The sequence below is a fragment of the Malania oleifera genome, chromosome 4, assembly GCF_029873635.1.
Source record: "Malania oleifera isolate guangnan ecotype guangnan chromosome 4, ASM2987363v1, whole genome shotgun sequence".
Classification (NCBI taxonomy): domain Eukaryota; kingdom Viridiplantae; phylum Streptophyta; class Magnoliopsida; order Santalales; family Ximeniaceae; genus Malania; species Malania oleifera.
The window spans coordinates 117,822,594-117,836,828 of NC_080420.1; the positions used below are offsets into that span (position 1 = coordinate 117,822,594).

Genomic DNA, 14,235 nt, shown 5'->3' on the forward strand with positions numbered 1-14,235 from the left:
ACAGATGGAAGAGAGTCCGAATGCTATGATGAAGCATGTTGGGTGGCAGATACGAGCAAGTGGGAGCTTGCGATGAAGGACGAGATGAAGTCTCTAACCTCCAACAAAACGTGAGAACTAGCTGAGTTGCCTAAAGGTAAGAAGACCTTTCACAACAAGTGGGTGTATAGGATCAAAGAGGAGCATGACGATTCCAGGAGGTACAAGGTTCGAGTGGTAGTCAAAGGCTTTAAGCAAAAGGAAGAGATTGACTACACCGACATCTTTACACCAGTTGTGAAGCTGACAACCATCAGATTAGTCTGCATGGATCCAGCAGATAGGAAGCTGGTGACTACTGAGAAGCTGAAGTTGTGCTCAACTTTAGTTGGTCTTCATGTTTGAAGACATATATGAGCACATCATTTGCTTATACACTGGTTGAGATGCTGCCTCCGTCTTCAAATGAGAGATTGTTGAGATTGCAGCTGGTGGAGTCGTCGGTAGCACCTCCCCCGTAGCTTAAGTTGAAATGGAGACCTGCAGTAAATGGAGACCAGCAGCCCTCCACCAACCTTGCCTACCATGGCTGACATTAAGCCACCAACCTTTGAATTTCCCCCCCATCCATATATATATATATATGTGTGTGTGTGTGTGTGTGTGTGTAATCTGTGTGTAGAGAGAGCAGAGCTGCGTGCATGAGTGTGTGAGGTAGAACAGAGTGTTGTGTGTGGCAGAACAGAGTGTTGTGTGTGTGTGTGAGAGAGAGTTGAGTTGAAGGCAGTAGCCTCCTCCTCTTTGTATTATTCTCCTAATTATAGTGAAGGTGTGTGCTCCGTGTACGTAGGTCGATTCGACCGAACCACGTAAATCCGATGTTCCATTTTTGTTATTTATTTTTTCCGTGTGTAATTGTTGCTTCTAGATCCACCCCAACAAGGAGTTGGGTTAAAGGGTTGTTGTATTTCTAGGCATGTTACACACAACTCAATTTGGAATACAAGTGCCTGACTGCAATATACATGTCTTGTAGATATTGTGTCGTGATTATAATTGAATGTATCATATATTATTTGTGACTTTTTATTTTGAGGATTGCGCCAATTCTCACAGACAACACAGTACATTGTTACTACTAGTGTCATCATGAGAAACTACCTAAGATAGGTCCATTTGTAAAAATCCAACTAAATTATCGACACAAAAGGCCAATAGGCCATGAAATGTGGCAAAATGAGTAAGTCTAGTAAGACAAATAAGCTCATTTGGCAAATAGAACAATTTGGAAGAAAGACCAAGTAGGTTCACTTAATATAAATGCCTAGTAAAAAATGTTAAATAGATCTATTTGGCAAAAATAGTCCAAATAACATTGACCAAAATTAACATTGACAAATAGTTTGGGAGTGTAATTCGCCTATTAAGATAGTAACTCTATGAAATATTCATAAAAAAAGTTGTAACTCCCAACATGTCTAAAGGTTATTCTATATCAATTTGGCTATTTGACAAGTGGAGGAGGTATATAAGGCAATATATGAGGGCATACTCTAAGATATTTTATTGAAGGAATACGAATACATTAATTTTACTAAGGGTAGAAAAAGTTTTAGGGGCCTATGACAAAATCTTAAATTCTTACTTTTTCCTTTAATTGTAGGTGAGAATCAACCCATGAATAAAAAATTAAAATTTAATATTTTATATTAATTAAGTTAGAATGGAATGAAATCAAATACAATAACATTTTATTCTAACTTTTAGCACAATCTACTCACAAAACATACTTTCATTTTTAAAGAAAATTTTTCCTAGGAAACAAACAATTCACAAAAACTAAATTTTCATTTATTTCTCATATTTTGTTTTTCCTCAAGCCACAGGGCCACCCCAAGCCTTAATATTTTCTTACAAAAACCCTAACGGTCTCCCCCCTCCTTCATTCCACTACTGAGGTTTCAACACGCTTCACTCGCCTGTATTCTCTCTCTCTCTCTCTCTCTCTCTCTCTCTCTCTCTCTCTCCAGCGTGCATTTGATGAAATCTCTGTGTGTGTTGATTTGTTTTGCATGTTGTTGAATGCAGAGGCTTAGAATCGACGAAGATGAGTCGAGGAGGCGTAGCGGGTCCTAAGGGGAAGAAGAAGGGAGCAACGTTCACGATCGACTGTTCGAAGCCAGTGGAAGACAAGATCATGGAGATTGCTTCCCTGGAGAAGTTCCTGCAGGAGCGAATCAAGGTCGGCGGCAAGCCAGGTGCGCTTGGGGACTCCATCACCGTCACCCGTGACAAGACCAAGATCACTGTGACTTCTGATAATAATTTCTCCAAGCGGTAAATTTACCATTTCTATTTATTTATTTATTTACATGTTCATTTGCCTGTTGATTTATTTTTCTTGTTGATTTGGCCTCTGTATTTATTGAGGTATTGATGTGCTTAAAGGGAGTTCATAATACATTGATTGATGGAGCAGCGTAGACTATGGTTTGGTTTCCTATGTACAGATTAACTGGCTAGTTTTGGTGACTCGGCTAAATTAATGAAAAAAAAATTTAAAATTTGATATATTAGAGAAGGAATTTTAGGGGTTTAAGAAATATTTTTCCTTTCAAAACTTGTGGCATTCTAAAAAATATGGCTGGATCATTTTTGTTGAATTTTACCTCTTTTATGTAGCGGAGCTGAATCTGGCTAATGTTTGTTAATCTTTTTTTAGATGTAGTAATTGTTGAATAATGGAGAGTTAAACTAGTTTTATTCTAGTATACTTATAGATCACATTATTTTAATGCTTGACATAGCGTGAGTATGGATATTTTGTCAAAGTTTGTGATGAAGGTGCGTGCTAGTTGACGTTTGAAATGAAAGTTTGTGCCTGTTAAAGTTGGCCGGGAAGATTGATGAGAAGTTTTGGCTAATGTTCTCTCTTTGGGGTATGGTGACCAGGCTTAGGAATTAAGTGAGGTGGTTTTCTTGATGCAAAGTTGTTATAGGAATGGCATTGATGTTCGCAAATTTCAAGGAACATTCATAGGTGGTTGGGTGGCACAAACATGAAATTTTTTTTAAAATTCCTGCAATCAGATCATTGGAAGATCTAGCGCTATGTTTGGTACGCAGGAATGGAATGCCTATTCTAATATTTATTTCCATTCCCATGTTTGGTTATGTTTTTCGTTGTGGGAATACTCATTCCCTTGGAATGCTCATTCCCACTAGAAGTGAGAATAGAGATTCCATTATAAGATGGGAGGAAAGCTAATCCTAACCTAAAGTTGGAATTGCCTCCATGTCCCTCCCTGACTCTCCCAATACTCCCTTATCTTCTCTCATTCCTGAGGTACTCCCCTCTCTCTCTCTCTCTCTCTCTCGATTCTCTTCCATCCTTTTATCTTCTCTTTTCAACTTTTCTTTGCGGGAATGAATTTCTAGGAAATCTGGTTGGAAGCGGTGCATTTCGGACGCAGTGATTAGGGCTTTTCTTTGCTGTTTTGAGCTCTATTTGCACTGCAGAAATCAATCAATTTGAGAGATTAGCAACTGATTTTCTCCAGTTCAGTGGCGTATGGTGCTGCAAGTTGTGTGTGCTGATTTTCAGGTGAATACTTTCATTTGAGAAGTTCAAATTCTTCCAAATATATGTGAATGTGTAGTAAATATTCGAACAAACTAGAGCTAAAATTATGAAACTGTCATTGCCTTAAATTGTTCTTCAACTGTGTATGTTAACATAAATGTTCAATAGGGATTTGATACAGTGGACTCTGTCACATATGGTTTGGTTTTTGTTCAATTATGATATTATGCTTAATTCACTGTTGTCCCTCCGAATGGATTTTCATGTGAGGGTATAAGGTGGGTCGAAATCGGGCAATTTTCCATTAAGTTATGCCCTTTCCAAATCTTGTAGCTAAATCTTTTACAACAGGACCAGAGCAGGAAGGTGTAATGAGTATTATAAATGTTCATGTTTGGTTTGGTTTCTCTTCAATTTGATACAGCCTGACCTGATGGGTTGTCTGGGTTGGGCTGCCTCTTTTTTAAAAAATGTTAGCACTTGGGCTATTCGAAAGAATGGAATTTTGAACCAATCGTTTATTCAGAAATGCCTCCAATTTTCAGTCCTTGGCCCCCAACTTGCAGACCAAATTAGTTTTGCTAATTGAGAATTGAAGAAGAGGTGGGATGTAGTTTTTGTTTCCAGATGACAGAATGGGCAATCTGACCATTCTGTATATATACAGGATTTTATTTCTCAAAATATATATTTCTATAAATTCACTTTTCACTATAGGCATTTGGTTGCCTTGGTGTTCATTGTCCTACGCCAATATTCTAATTCAATGGATTTTGGAAACATACAACTCAAGCTAGCTTCCTAAGAGAATACTCTTTAAATTCATAACTCATTCCTTTTTGAACATAAAGAGTATGCCCCTGTGAAAGCCCTTTTCAAGGGAGTTTTGATGTCATCACAAGTAATCATATGTATTGAGAGGTAAACAGTGGTCGCACCAGATTTGCACGGCCAAAACAGAATTCCTTCAGTGTGTATGCATAATCATAACACTAGGAAGGCATAGGTATGCATACCTGGTTATTTCTTCCTACCCTCTTTACCCTTTTTTCCCTTCTTGGGTTTGCCTTTGCTTTTGCTCATTTTGCTTCAGCTACTTCTGTGCGTCGCTCTTGATCTGGCTGTCAGAAGCAGTAGTTGCAGCTGAAGAAGGGTTGGTCTTAACGTTATCAGAGTTGCTGTTTTTATCAGCCTTGGAGCAATTGTGTGCCTGGTTCTAGGGATTTGATTCATTTCCCAAGTTTAGCTGATTTAACAAATGCTCCATCCTTAGTCTTCTTGATTGTATTTCATCATCATCATCCACACATACCATTTTAGTTTTATATCAAATCTAAAGCCTACAGCACGAGATTTAAATGTTTTTTTTTTAATTTTTGATTTATCCTGAGATTCGTACCTCAGGTTTAGCAGCTAAAGCCTCCAAAACAGCAGTGGGAGCCTTAATGCCTGAAATTTTAGTTCAAAACTTAAAAATCAGTGATTAAACAATTTTTTTTTTTAAATATTTTTAAAAACAGTTGCTCACCAGGCTTATCTATCTGTAATTTTGTAAAGGGAATTGGATATAATTTTACTGGCTTGCGATCCAATTGTTTTGATTCCTATTGTTGTTTGTTTGGCTTGTATTAATGAGCTCATAGCTTCCTACCGTTATCTATTTAGTCTACTTTGGAAATGATAAATCTCATCTGAGTTTATTGAATCAAATCTCAACTAGGATTTTTTCTGTATGGTTTTAGGTATGTAGTTATTGCAGCTTGGAAGTAGATGGAAGTTATTGGCTTTTCTGCAGTTAAATTGGATTTTTAATGTGCACCCATGGCACAGTCTCACTTAAAGGCTGAATTGTTATTAGGAACAAGGACCATGGTAGCCCCTCATAATCCCACAATACCATGCAAGCATTGCCAAATATTCATCCTGGTTCTTCTCTTAGCATACCCATTCCAGACTCCCCAGTACAGCATTATATTTATATAGCTCCTACTGCATTAGAGCACTCCCTCCCACTGTGTGTTTGTGTTCAACAGCATCAACCCAAAACTCCTATTCTTGTAAGTTTAGGGAAACTGTTCATGAGTCTAACATTCTAGGCAGGCCATTGTTTCACTGCCTTCTCTTTCCAGAGCTCATCATCTAAGGATAATCTACCATTGTTTAGTTTCTGTTCAAGAAATTAGTTAAACAATGCTAATTAATTAGGCCTGGTCTGTTTTGTATGTATCTTGCATGTTATGCAAATAATATATGCAGAGTTGATGCCTTTGGGATTTATCTCACTGTTGCTGATTGTGAACTGAGCTGAACTGAGTGCTAGCTTGGGATTTGAAAAATCTTCACCATTGGTGTTGAAGGAAGGAGCAAAAGAAGCTCATGAAAAGGCTAGTAAGTTTGTTTCTTTTGATTTGGGTGTCTATTTTATTGGATTTGAAATGGTGATGAAAGGTTTTAATTGCTTGTTCTGATTGTTGTTGGATTGCTCTAGTTCCAAGATAATTTCAATGTGGGTACTGCTATTTTTATAGTTTTGATGTTGAGAGAGTGTATAGTATTTGATTGTTGATTCTTGTTTGTGTTGTTTAAGATCCAAATCTGTGGGCTATATAAATCTCTGCCTTTTGACTATTTTTAAGTGAGTGTGCAGTATTAACTCCTTTCTTAACAATTTAATTGATGTGATTGGTTGTTTTTTTTTTCTTTCTTTTCTTTTTTGCTGTAAAGAATTTTGAAATTAAGGCACTTGTCCACTTGATGGATGCTCTTAAGAAATAGGTTGCTTTATTTGAAGGAAGATTGTCTCCATTATAGGTTTATCACAATCCTTTTCCCAACTACGTGTTTGTATTCTTCTTCTGTCTCCATTATCGGTTTATCACAATATCTTTCCCAACATTGATTGTCTTGCTCATTCCCCAAAGGGAACGAACCAACGAAAGAATGTCTTATAAAAATTGTTGAGAAAACTCATTCTATAAATGGGAATCAACAATGTAGAATCAATCTTTTCTCACATGAAGACCTTCTTTATCTACAAAGAAACTTCAATTATTTTCATATAGGAGCTGTTCAAGTAGGAATTAAATCTTTACACAGAAAAGGTCTTGATAGACCAGTCAATGCTTGTCTTAGAGATGCTAGACATCATGACTTTGAATCATCAATCTTAGGGATAATTGAAACAAACTTAGCACAGAAACAGAGATCTTAGAACGAGGACAGGCAGAGTTTCATTCTCTTGGGACTGTTGTTAGGCCAAATTGTCCCAGAACAGATCCTCTATGCCAAGAAATTCCCCTCTACAGATCTTCTTGTAAATGCCATCTTACCTATAGTATTGCCAAACTTCACATTGATATGAATAACTTCCAACAATTTGAGAATATCACATTTGGCAAGCTTCTAGATCATGGAATAATCTCCAACTTTATCATCTCTGAACCAGAGCAAACAAATCTTCTAGGAAGAAAACTGGCTATTATCATTTGCAAACTTTTGGTATGATACATATTTGTCAAAACGCAAGTCGAAAGTGTCTCACCTAAATGGCTTAATGATGGATCTTGTGATTCACCCAAGCACGCCTTTTTTTAAAAAAAAAAAAAATTCTCTGGACACCATTTTCAATCCTCTCTACAAGAAAGTGAGTATCCATGGCCCTGTCAAAGGCCTTAAGGTCCCAAATCAAACATTGGAGAGCAAGAGTCATTGCATGGGACTTGTTTAGAGGAGAATTCCTCTATGATTACAATCTTGTTGCTGAAGATAGTCATCAAAAGATATATGTTCAAAATTAGCAAATCAGTCGATCCTATCAATGCCCTTTAATATCTCTACAAAAAACTCAAACTTAATAACCAGCTATAAAGTAGACTATGATGAATTCTATGACTTCCCAGTCATCAATTTAGAAATTAGTCTCTCTGGAGTCTTATATTCCGAAGAACACAATGACAAAGAACACAAAGAATACAATGGCTAGCCCATTGTTTTGGTTTTGGAATACTGCCTTTCAATCTTCTCAGAATAATGGGCTCTGGGCCCTACATGTCGGCCATCTTCTTAAACTCTTGAAGAAATCTTATCTGCACAGTATCGTCTTTATTTCTCAGCCATTCATGTGTCTTCATCAGCATTTTGTCAAGCTTTCCTGAACTTCAAGTTTCTTCAATTCCACGACCCTGGACTTGTAACGATTTAAAGTTAGTGTGTTATTTATTATAAATAGCTCAAAGTTGTAAGAGCTATCCATCTTTGAATGCGAAGGATTACTTAGAGAGAGAGAGAGAGAGAGAGAGAGAGAGAGGAAAGATTGAGCAAAAATCCTTGTGAGAAATTTTGGAAAAAAGAATTCCTCTCCTTTAGTAAGTGTTTTGTTAGTATAAATAAAGTTCTATCTTCAAGTCTTTATCTTCTAGTTTTGTTGTTCCAATATTTAGATCAAATTTTAAAATTTGATATTTTGATCGATCCTGCCCCCAGTGTCGCATTAGAGCCAAGTAAATTTGTTCTTTTTAATCTAGTTTCAATCATCTTATTCTTACTACATTATTGCTTTTTTTTTAAATTTTAACTTGATTGTTATCTGTGTGGGTGCCCTGTGTTGGTAAGCCAGTAAGTCTGTTGGTCAGTTTAGAGGTTAGAGTGATCTTGATGGTGGTCCCTCAGGTAGCACAGGTCGTTCGAGGTAATCTTAGTTCGTTTCAATAATCCTGTAGTATGAGTAATGTGATTAGGAAACTTATTAAAGGATCAAGCTCTAGGTTAGGATCTTCCAAGGAGGAAAGAGAAATCGAAAAGAAATTAGAAAATCTTGAACTAAAAAAAGAGTGACAATCAGATTTCTATTTCAATCTCTAATGCTGAAAAATATCTTCAAAATTGGAATCTTCCCAATCTTAACATCAAGAAAATTTATCTTAAGGGTTCTTTTGAACCAACAAAAGAATATCTTATAAAAATTGTTGAAAAAACTCATTCTATAAATGGGAATCAATGATGTAGAATCAATCTTTTCTCACATGAAGACCTTCTTTATCTACAAAGAAACTTCAATTATTTTCATCTAGGAGCTGTTCAAGTCGGAATTAAAGCTTTATACAGAAAAGGTCTTGATAGACCAGTCAATGCTTGTCTTAGAGATGCTAGACATCATGCCTTTGAATCATCAATCTTAGGGCTGTTGTTGCTTTTGTGTCCTTCCGTTCATGGGTGTGGGAATAGGAGAGGGGCAGAAAGTGCTGAGATATGAGATGCTTATGGCCCATTTGGAACTTGGAAAACATTAGGGAAAGAAAAGAAAAATATGAAGGAAACCACCTTTTTATGTATGGTTATTAGGGAAAATGAGAGCGAAAACAATATATATACATTTATATCAAGTTAATGAACAAAATTTGTATTTTACATATAATTAATATTTTATTTTTCTTAATTTTTAAGCATATTAGAATAGACTTTCATTTTAGGCAGTATTTGGTGTGGAAAGAAAATGTAATCGAAAATAAGTTCCCTTCTCATTTTCCTTTCCCTTAACCAAAATTCTTAACCAAAATGAACCCCATATGTTAGAGTGAATGGATGGATTTAGCATGCAAAGAGTAAAATAAGGTGCACATAGAATGCACACTACACTGTAGTGGAACCTGATTTCATTATTCATACATGTGACGTGCTTTGAAATTTATTTCATACGATAAGCTAGGATAAGCTTGGTTAATTTCTCATAACCCATGTTTGGTTCCGCCAAAGTAAGGGATTGGACAAGCTAGATGGGGAATCCTCATTCGGTCATTTCCATCCACATGAGTTAAGAGTTGCCGGGCTGTGATGTTTGGGTGGAGGGTGGGCTGGGGGTGGGGTGTTTGGGTGGCAAGCAGAATTTGAGGCATTTTGTAGGTAAAAAGAAAGAAGAAAAGACAGTTCCACTATGACCTTAATACTGTCGTAAATGGTAGGCTAAACATGGGGTAAGATAACGATCATAATCCATTGAGTGTAATTCTAGTGAAAGCCAGTCCTCTGAATTAAAGGCATTCTGAATATAATTGATCTAATCTTTATATCCGTGGTAGTGCTGCCGCCGCATTATATCTAAACAAGAAAAGGGTAACGGAGCCCCCACGGGCATGGCACAGTGGTAAAGCAGGCGGGGTAACTTAAGCATCGGAGGTTCGATTCCCAGCAGTGACAAAGTCTTGGTGTGCTTTGTAGCTCCTCAGGGGGTCCCATCCACATGTTGTAAAGGAGGGGCCATGGGAGGGTTAAACCGCTTCCCGAAAGTCAAACCTAAGTGTGTATAAGCCGTGACCGCATCTGGATGTACCCGGATGGAAAACCATGGGGGAGGGCTGTAGTCCCGGGGGGGTTGGTACCGCACCAGGGGCTTCGAAGGGCTCGTTGGTGGCTGGAGTCTACTTGTCATTAAAAAAAAAAAAAAAAAGGGTAAGGGAGTAGTGTCCCATTTGCAATGTCAAGGCTCGACATGTTTGTTTTTCTCTTTATGCTTAATTGCATGTGCTTTATACTAAAGAAAAGCACAAAGGGTGGGACTAGGATTGTAGTGTGTGCTGTATGATTAGGTCTTTAATACTTTCAGGCATTGGCACAATATTTTGCAGTTCTTCAAAACGGATCCTGCTCGAAGCTTTGAATTGCCATCTGACATCAGTTTGATTAGTAATTTATGATCTTTCTTTGCATGGGTGCAGGTACCTGAAGTACTTGACAAAAAAATACCTGAAGAAAAACAATGTACGTGATTGGCTTCGGGTGATTGCCTCCAACAAGGATCGAAACGTTTATGAGTTGAGGTACTTTAACATTGCTGAGAATGAGGGAGATGAAGAAGATTGAAAATCTGTATCAATCTAAAAATGCCTGCATAGGTTGCAGGGCACTAGTTATTTTAGATATTCAAATGCTTCCTGTATCCTTTATGGCATTTAATTTGTCAAATTTTAAGTCTTTTTGCAATTTTGTTCACTGGACTAGAGATTTTGCTTTATTGCTGGAATTTGTGTGGGAGAGTTTGAATCTGGAATTTCAGAATGATGTGTTTTTGAATCTGTGTGCTGTTCAACCTTGCAAATTGTGTGGTTCCCTTATACTGAATTTTGGCTATTGTGACTTCCATCCATTAAAAATTTAAGTTGATGCTTCAAGCCTTTTTTATTTTTTTGGCGTGCTTGATTGATATTGTTGAATTTTGCAAAGTTCAATGGTTCTTCAAAAATAATCTTGGAGGAGTAAATATATTTTTGCCTCTAGAGCTTGGGGCAGTAGTTTCTGTGGGTTCAAGTTTTGCCAAGCTTGCTTAACCATACGAGCCAGTTTAAAAGCTTCCAGTTTATGCTTTTCCAATCTTCGGAACCCTGCTTTGGCTTTGCCCTGTTGCAACTGTTACATGGAAGAACCTCTGTGAGTTGAGGGGAATGGGTTCCTTGAAATTTAAATTCTTTCTGTTTATAAAATGTGCGAGTGCAAACTAGAACTTGCCTTGTTGAAGCAAGTTTTTGAACTGTAGTAATATTTTAATATTTTTGTTTAGATTATGTGGATTTGTCAACAAAAAGATGCTACTTAAATAAGAACATGTTATAAATTTGAACTTGATTACATGAAAAGAAAAAAATGTCACGAGTGGAATGAGACTTGTGCTAGAGAAGGTTCCGTTGGATCAATTATTTATTTAAGGTATCTCGTATTTTTTTTTTTTTTGAGTGATAAAATGTAGGATTGGTGTGAAGAGTTCATCACGGAAGAAAGGACTTAGAATCTTGTTATAGACCCATAACCTAATTTTATCAAATAAAATGAATCAATCCACACTCTTCGAATAGGAATTCATTTTCTGAAAGATCTTGGCTTTTGGCTAACTTAGACTTCAACTCTCTTGACCGATAAGGGGTAGTATAGAAATATTCATTTGTTGTCTAGCAATTGCACCTTGGCCTAATCTTGGGCCTTGACTCACCCTTCGTGGACGAACCTTGTGGAGGAACCCTTAAGTTTTCGGGGCATTGGATTCTCATCAATGTTTGCGGGACTTAACCCAACATCTTACGACACTAGTTGATGATAGTTATGCATCACTTGTGTCCGGGATTGTTTGAGTAATTATCGCAATCATTGACCTCTTGTCAATTGATTATGAGTAGCTTTATCTGACAAGATGCATTGCATGTCAACCTATTTTTTTTGGTTTCTTTCGAGACGTTTATTCTTATGAATGTCAAAAGTAATAGTAACTCAACTGGAGATCTCATGAAGTACATTCATAGGAGTAATAAAAAATCATTGGTTGTCCTTGTATACAATATTACTAAATTTATAAATGTAATCCTAGGCAAGATTGTTAGAGCACTATGAAAAGTAGGCAAGGTGTATATGGTCTACTTCCGTCAATCCGCATTAAACAAGGGAGTTTAAGATTGACTTATAATAGGAATTCTGGTTCCTAGAAACTTAGTCACCATATTTTCATGAGTTATGACTTGCATTCCTAGGTTTGATTCATAGTTCAAACAGATCAAATATTACATTCTCATTGGTTAACTTCAGTCTATTGAAATAGAGGGTTGATTTTTGTAAAAATGGTATTTCAAAAGCCTCTACTACTCTCCTCTATTAGTTTTATTAATCATATAAAACAATTTTGACCATTGTTGTTAACTGTTTTTCTGATTTTTTTTTTTTTCAATTACTGTTTTGTATTCTTTTTGTGACCATTTTTAGATTGTTTTAAAATTATATATATATATCCCGAGATTGAGATATATAAGGACGAAATTATGTAAGGATGACATTGCTAGTGTTTTTTGTTTCCTCACAAAAATCTTCTCTCCAAATTTTTTTGTAACTATTAATCGGATCGTGATTTCTTTCCTGTGATCATTGTTGAAATATATTTTCTGAGTTAACAAATCCGTATTGTTCTGGTCTCCAGACAAGGGAATGCATGCCAATGGGAAGAGTAGTTGTATTACGAATGCAGATGCCAACTCTGCACGTTATTGAAGGACGAAATCTTCCCTACGAGCACCTCAATATCCTTGGGTTTGGGTTTGGGTTTGCGACAAAGGCAATTGAAGAACCCAAAACCCCAACCATTGATAGGAAGTTTTTCATGCTTTGAAAGCACTTGAGCTGTCATTGGTTAATTGTCACAACGCAGTGCTGCCACAAATGACAATAATGAGACAGCGTATGCAATTCGAAGAGGCGAGTCCTATCTTAATTGGACGCTCTAATTAGCTAATAGATTTTTTACCTGTCTGGTCGATGCCTTCCCAAGTGTTCACCATTTGTTAGCCTTTTTATATAGTTCCAATCTTGACCAAGAGTATTTCTTCAACAACTATGTAGGTGCACCATTCCTGGACCTCTCTCTCTCTCTCTCTCTCTCTCTCTCTAGATTTTCGCCTTTGCTTTGATAATGTAATTATTTCATGAAAGTCATCTGTATTGCATTGTTCATCCATTTCTACCAAGAAAGCACCCAAGACATCACCATCTAGAAATGTCAAGCAAATGAAAGAGCTCATATTAACAAAACATTAATATTGTTAAATTCTTTCCATACGTTAGTATAAAAAAATCATTGTTCTTATTTGTGATTGAAAGTGGAAAAATCTATTCCCAGTTTCGTTGATACATTAGTATAAGCGTGTTAAAACAAAGGCTTAGGGTGTGGAATAAACAGACTTTCGGTCGTGTTAGTGGTTTTATTTAAGAGTTGGAGGAAGGGGTGGAAAAATATGAGAATTTACTACAGACAGAGTACTCGGAATTAGTTGAAGAAGAGTTCCTTATTTTTAAGGTTGAATTGGAGGTATGGTATAGAAGAGAAGATGCTAGGTTGATGCAGCAAGCAAAGATGAAATAGTTGATTGATGGTAATCAGAATTCAAAGTTTTTCCATGTTGTGATTACGTAAAAAAGACAACTCTTGTGTAAATTCAATGGTGCTTCCTGATGGTTCGGTGTTGGAAAATATGCAGATGGTCCATGATGAGGCTGTGAATTATTTTGAGCAATTCTTGAGACAAAATAGTTCAGTGCAAAGGTCAAATCTGGACGGTATTATCCATTCAATGGTTTCTGAGGAGTCTATAGGTCAGCTGAGGGAAGAATAGACTGAGGAGGAGGTTTATGAAATTATTTCTTCTATTTCAGTGAATAGTAGCCCGGGACCGGATGGGTTTGGGTCTTCTTTCTATATTACCTATTAGAAGATTATTAAAAATGATGTCATGGATGCGGTAAGAGAATTCTTCAGAGGTGATATGTTGCCTCGGTATTTTTGTTCCTCTTACATAGTGCCTTTTCCTAAAGTAAAAGATCCTCAGCCTTTTGATAAATTTCGGCCGATAAGCTTTTGTAACGTAATCTATAAAATTTTCTCCAAAATTCTTGTTGGTAAGCTTTCGTTGGTGATGAATGATTTAATATCTTTAGAACAAGGTGCTTTTGTGAAAGGGAGAAGTATTTTTGAAAATATAACACTTGCTCAAGAGATGACAAAATTATTACATAGGCGGGTGAGATGAGGTAATATAATGCTAAAGCTTGATATGAGTAAAGCGTATGATCGAGTGGAGTGGCAAGTGGTAGATCAGATTTTCCATACTTTTGGTTTTCCAAATTGGTTTTGTAAGTTGATTCAGAATTGT

General features: G+C 36.7%; 1 protein-coding gene across 1 annotated transcript; it reads left to right on the forward strand.

Moving 5' to 3' along the window:
* The first annotated feature begins 1,749 nt into the window (after window positions 1–1,749).
* LOC131154582 (large ribosomal subunit protein eL22z) lies at window positions 1,750–10,629 on the forward strand. Its single transcript, XM_058107451.1, has 3 exons — window positions 1,750–1,960; window positions 2,068–2,316; window positions 10,273–10,629. Exons 2-3 carry the CDS (start codon window positions 2,087–2,089, stop codon window positions 10,415–10,417), a joined length of 375 nt encoding a protein of 124 aa, XP_057963434.1. The 5' UTR covers window positions 1,750–1,960; window positions 2,068–2,086; the 3' UTR covers window positions 10,418–10,629.
* The last annotated feature ends 3,606 nt before the right edge of the window (window positions 10,630–14,235 follow it).

Coding starts and splice junctions, on each gene's coding strand:
- LOC131154582 (XM_058107451.1), top strand. CDS start 2,087: ATGAGTCGAGGAGGCGTAGCGGGTCCTAAGGGGAAGAAGAAGGGAGCA. Junction 2,317..10,272: donor GATAATAATTTCTCCAAGCG/GTAAATTTACCA, acceptor GCATGGGTGCAG/GTACCTGAAGTACTTGACAA.